At 39.4% G+C, this 5972-nt stretch overlaps 1 protein-coding gene across 1 annotated transcript; it reads right to left on the bottom strand.

Moving 5' to 3' along the window:
- Positions 1–412: 412 nt before the first annotated feature.
- LOC123849341 (large ribosomal subunit protein eL22-like) lies at positions 413–869 on the bottom strand. The gene has a single exon (XM_045881939.3). It carries the CDS (start codon positions 864–866, stop codon positions 537–539), a length of 330 nt encoding a protein of 109 aa, XP_045737895.1. The 5' UTR covers positions 867–869; the 3' UTR covers positions 413–536.
- Positions 870–5972: the final 5103 nt, after the last annotated feature.

The raw sequence follows: 5972 nt of genomic DNA, 5'->3' as shown, positions 1-5972 counted from the left end.
GAATCAAATTCCAAAAATCAATTCAAAAAACTCATTCTTAAAACCTTTTTTCCTCTAGAACCACTGTCAGTAACAAAATCTGCATTTTGAGGAATTGGCTTATGCAGTTGTGGGGCTGGCAAGTTCAAAATGTGTAGGGCAAGGTGGCAGGCTGGAAATTCAGGCAGAATTCCTTCTCCAGGATACCTCAGTTTTTGCTTTTTAAGGCCTTCAACTGATCAGATGAGACACACCCACATTATGATGTATACACTACTTTACTCAAAGTCAACTGATTATATATACTGGGTACATGTACAAAATACCTTCACAGCAACATCTAGATTAGTGTTTGGCCAAACCACTGAGCACCATAGCTTAACCAAGTTGACACATAACATTTAACCATCACAGGATTTTTCTCCTCGATTCATTTTTTTTTTTTTTGGTTCCCAAGTTTTATTTAAGAACTCATACAAAATATTCCAGATAAATGAGTTTTAATCCTCATCTTCCTCCTCTTCCTCATCTTGGTTAATCTGGAAGTAACGCAACTCCTAACTGTCTTTGCTGTTAGCAACTATGCGCAACCAGTCACGGAGATTATTCTTCTTCAAATATTTTTTGGTGAGATATTTCAAATACCTTTTGGAAAAAGGCACCTCAGAAGTTACAGTAATCTTGCTTTTGCTCCTTTCAATTGTTACAACCCCTCCACCGAGAGTCCCAGCTTTTCCATTCACTTCGATTCTCTCTTGAAGAAACTGCTCAAAATTGGCATCATCCATGATTCCATCTTCTACAGGGTGGGTGCAGTCAAGGATAAACTTTCGAACTTGCTTCTTTTTTTTGCCCCCCTTCGCCACAGGCTTTTTCACGGGTGCCATGGTGGCAGCAGAGACAGAAAAAAAGTTCCCTTCCTCTCCATCACCCCTTCTTAACCTTTCACCTGGTCCTTTTCTTGCTGTCATCCATACCTTATACCCCTCAACACACACACACACACACACACACACACACACGAGTTTCACATTTAAAATAGTTTTTACTCTTTTTATTATTCTAACATTTCAAGATGGCCCCAGTAAGCTCTTGCTGTTATTTAGTCAATTCTGAGTGAAGGTGGGGTTTTCTTGTTTTTTAAAGATTTTATTTATTTATTTGAGAGAGAGAGAGAATGAGAGAGAGCACATGAGAGGGGTTATGGTCAGAGGGAGAAGCAGACTCCCTGCCGATTAGGGATGCGGGACTCGATCCAGGGACTCCAGCATCATGACCTGAGCCGAAGGCAGTTGCTTAACCAACTGAGCCACCCAGGCGCCCGAAGGTGTTTTTTCTTAAATGTCTTTTATGGACTGTAGTTCTCCCTGCCCTATCATTTTTAATAGGAAGCATCTTCAGAATTTCATGTGGAAGCCACCTAGTCACCAAACATTCCATGATCCAGAGTTTATGTCTCCAATCTGAAACTGCTTCCCAAAACAATAACTAAAACAATAATATAATACATAGCATTTATGGAAAATTACAAAGCACTTCGTGTTACATAATTTCATCTGATACAAAACAGACTCCAACAAAACTCAGGATTAGGGTCTTAGTCTCCCATTTTATAACTATGAGTTGGAATTTTCCACTTCTGTTAGGATAAGGAAGCTCAAAGTTTTTTTTCCTTGCTTTGTTTATTTTCTTTTCTGCCCATCCCTCGGTAAAGAAATGGCTAAGAATAATTCCTCAAGCAGATTTCTTATTTAAGCACTCTTTAAAACCAGGCTTGGGAGAAGGAGGTCTCCTTAAAAGTGTTCAAAAATCAGTGGATAGAAAATTGTGACTTCCCAAGTTGTTTTTCTTGGCCAACCATATTATTTTATAACCAAAGTTTTACTTGAGACACTTAAATTAATCCACATGACTTTGAAAAGATAAACCCCCTGAAATAAAATTAAACTCTCTGAGTTATGTGAGTCATTTTCTCGAAGTCAATCAATATACATTTCAGGTAAAAAAGCAAGTTGTAGATCAGTATGAATAATTTGGTATAATTTTTTAAAATACAGAGAGACATACACATTTCAGTATATGCGTTTTTAAAAGTTCTCAAGGGTTATAAACCAGATATGCTCTTTGGAGGTGTTAAAAAGAGGCACTTTCTCTTTGTGTTGTATTATTCTAATTTTTAAAAATAATTAATATACATTCTTCTCATGAGGTAATAGATTCAGAAGTATCTGGTTCAATTTAAAAAACTAAAGAATTGGTAAAGGAAAAGGAGAAGGAGGAAGGAGGAGAAACAAACTGTCTTTAGATAACTTGAATAAAGGCAATTTTCCTATTTGGAGGATTTATCTTCCTGAGATTTACACTGACACTGTTGGGCCAGTCCATTCACACAACACACACATGAGGAACTGCCACTGGCCAGTCAGCTTCCAGCATTATACATGCAAATCTCAGCAACACAGAACTTCTCTGAGATCCATGGGCTGTTGGCTCAAAGTCTCAGCCAAGAGGCGCAGAGAGGGATTTTGCTAAGAGCCAAAGGAGAGATGGACAACAAGGGAATATACCAAGAGACAGTTCTGATTAGACTGCTTTAGTGAGAATAGAAAACTGACTCTTGTCTGAATTCCAGAACTTGTGTTCTCTTTCCTTCCGCCTGCCCCAATATGCACACCCCCTATCCCAACATTGAGGCAGAAGTGTCCTTTTCTCAGCTTTCCATACCCTTTCCTCTTCCTCCGCATCCAGGGGCAGCACTAGATTGCTAATTACACAACACTCAGAGGGAAAGCCAATATAGGTTGAAGCAAAAAAGCAAATCCTTGGCTGTGGATTCTCAATTCTGTTCTTAAAAATTATATCAGAGGGGCGCCTGGGTGGCTCAGTTAGTTAAGCGACTGCCTTCGGCTCAGGTCATGATCCCGGAGTCCCGGTATCGAGTCCCACGTCAGGCTCCCTGCTCAGCAGGGAGTCTGCTTCTCCCTCTGACCCTCCTCCCTCTCATGCTCTCTGTCTCTCATTCTCTCTCTCGCAAATAAATAAAATCTTTAAAAAAAAAATTATATCAGAGCATTTCACTGGGAAAAGTCCTGAGGGAACTTTCTGGGATGATGATAATGTTAAAACTCAAAAATCTGTACACTTAAGGTTTGTGCAGTTCATTATATGTAAATTTTACATAAAAAGAAAAATGTAAACAAATATTAAATCCTTATTAATGATATGCATGCTAGATCAGAGGAAGTACCAATGTCTGCTAGTTGTATTTTTCATTTTTGTGGGAAAATATACATAATATAAAATTCACCGTTTAACCATGTATAATTCATTGGCATTGAGTATATACATAGTGTTGTACAAACCACAATTATCCACTTCCAGAACTTTTTTTATCATCCCAAACAGAAGCTCTGTATCCCTTAAAATAACTCCCCATCCTCCCCTCCTCCCAGCCCCTGATAATCTCTACTCTACTTTCTCCATAAATTTGCCTATTCTAAGTACCTCATATAGGTGAAATCACACAATTTTTATCCTTTTGTGTCTGGTTTATTTCACTTAACATGATGTTTTCAAGTTTCACCCATATTTCATATGTATCACAATTTTATTACTCTTAAACACTGAATAATATTCTGTTGTATGCATATATCACCTTTTGTTTATCCATTCACCTGTTGATGGACATCTGGGTTGTTCCACCTGTTGGCTACTCTAAAGAATGCTGCTATGAATATTGTTGTTATTGTTGTTTAAAGATTTTATTTACTTATTTGAGAGAGAGAGAGCACACAAGCGGGGGGAGGGGCAGAGGGAGAGGGAAAAGCAGACTCCTTGCTGAGCAGGGAGACCGATGCAAGGCTCTATCCCAGGACCCTAAGATCATGACCTGAGCTGAAGGCAGACGCTTCACCGAGTTAGCCACCCAGATGCCCCCGAACACTGTTGTGCAAGTATCTGAGTGGAATTGCTGGATCCTATGGTAGTTTTGTATTTAACTTTTTAAGGAACTGCCAAACTGTTTTCCACAGCAGCTGTAACATTTTGCATTCACACCAGCAATATAACCTGGATTTTAAAAAAAAGCTAAAACATGGTACCCAAATACTGTTAGTTACTGTCAATTTGAACTTGGTTTTTAGTGGCAAATAAGCAGGCTTTGTCCTTGACTAGATCTCCCTCAGTGATCTTTAACAGCCATTTAAATAAAAACAGTGGCAGCACTGATTAGACGCTTAAGGGAAATTTTCACACACACACACACACACACACACATCCATCCTACGCCACTAAACCACCCTAAATGCACATGAAATACAAATACAAACTATGTTTCCTATGGAAATGCAGCTCTGAAACAAATCTCCGGGGCCCCAGGTCACCACCACACCTCTTATGAGAAAATAATTATCAAAGCTGCAGTGACACAATTTTCAAGGATGGTTTATTAAATAAGAGTCTTGGCTGAAGTGACAGAAACCAATTTTAAACAGCTACACAAGAAGAGGACTTCTTGGCTACAGACATGCCGGATCCAGGGCTCAAAAAATGTCACAAGCACCCCATTGTATCCCATGTCTAGGATCTGCTATCTCCACATTGGACACACTGCCAGTCAGGATCTCCCTCTGATCCTCTTTGGAGGAAAGTGTTTTTCCACATTGTGGGCAGAGCTGGTGTCACTGGGCCCTGTCTGGGTCACATGCCTTCATCAGGGTATGGAGGGTGGTCCACCCAACTAAACCAAATGGATTGCTATTGGAAGAGCAATACTTCCACAGGAAAACCAGGGCATCATCATTAGGTAGGCATATGCCAATGATAGAAAGTGTAAACTCTGAATAAAAGAATCAATGTTGGAAAAAAAAAAGAGAGAAAAGGATTTCCAAACCCTAGACAGATTGAATCTAATAGAATGAAATTTATTGTGCATAAACATAAAGCTCTATGTTGAGATTAAATATTGTATGTATGTTAAATTTTAAGAATATGTGTATATATAACAATTATAGGATGAAGGGGAAGTGATTTAATAGTACCACTAGAATATATTAATTTATTGGTATCAATAATTTTGATATGACTAAGAACATGATTTGGGTACCCCAAAAGTTTGCAATAATGGAATTTAAGGGTAGGATAAAGAAGAAGATAGTGATGGTAATGTCTACTTCATGATGTCATGTCTAGAATATTGTGTTCAGAGCTGGCAGCCACATTATAAGAAGGGTTATGGTAATCATCCAGAGAAGGATGAGTATGTAGCTAGGAATGGTGTGTCTCGGGTGAAGGGAAGTGCTTATTGCTGTGGAGGTGTAACTCAGAAAGAAGACTGTAAAGTGGATTACATAGAATTCCTGCTTTAAATAAGAAGGTTGGTGTCTTCAAATTGGCTGACCAGGTATGCCTTGTGGGCCTCCTGCAAAACCCCATGGCTGCACTCAGGAAGCACGAGTTAGGCTGCAAACTTTGAGTGACTTTCTGGAACAGTCTTAGAAAGGGCTCTTGAGGATCACAAGCTTCTGGGATTTCTAGTACCACATGATTTTTTTGGACAGCAACAATCCTGGGCAAGAAATGAAGCATCTATGGCACCCAGGGATTTGAGGAGGCCTGGGGGTCATAGCAGTTTGTTTTGCTAGTGGGTTCCATGCACCACTGAGGCTGTCAAGCAGTGCTTCCCACACACAAGTCTTTTCTGCTTGGTCTCGGAGAGCAAAAATTGGCCTCAGCACCTACAGGAAGGCAAGGCAGCTACGCCACAGACACAGGGTGTGATGGTTTAAGCTCCGGACCACACCCAAGCATGTGTTCTGTAAACTTAAGCACTTCACACCTGCTCAGTAGAGGTTTACTAAAGGAAGGAATGTGCTAACGATATTTCTAACAAATACACTGGCTATTTGTTTTCATATTATCCAACCTATTTTGCTTGGGGAAAAAAATGAATACAATTTTTCAAAATTTATTTCTACTAGTTCAATCAATTGCTG

Source organism: Mirounga angustirostris, unplaced genomic scaffold, assembly GCF_029215605.1.
Source record: "Mirounga angustirostris isolate CCGP_5_RB_7025 unplaced genomic scaffold, mMirAng1.0.hap1 SCAF_15, whole genome shotgun sequence".
Classification (NCBI taxonomy): Eukaryota; Metazoa; Chordata; class Mammalia; order Carnivora; family Phocidae; genus Mirounga; species Mirounga angustirostris.
This window is presented reverse-complemented; position numbering and strand designations above follow the sequence as displayed.

Bases quoted from the DNA above. Each gene is read 5' to 3' on its own strand.
- LOC123849341 (XM_045881939.3), bottom strand. From the start codon at position 866: ATGGCACCCGTGAAAAAGCCTGTGGCGAAGGGGGGCAAAAAAAAGAAG.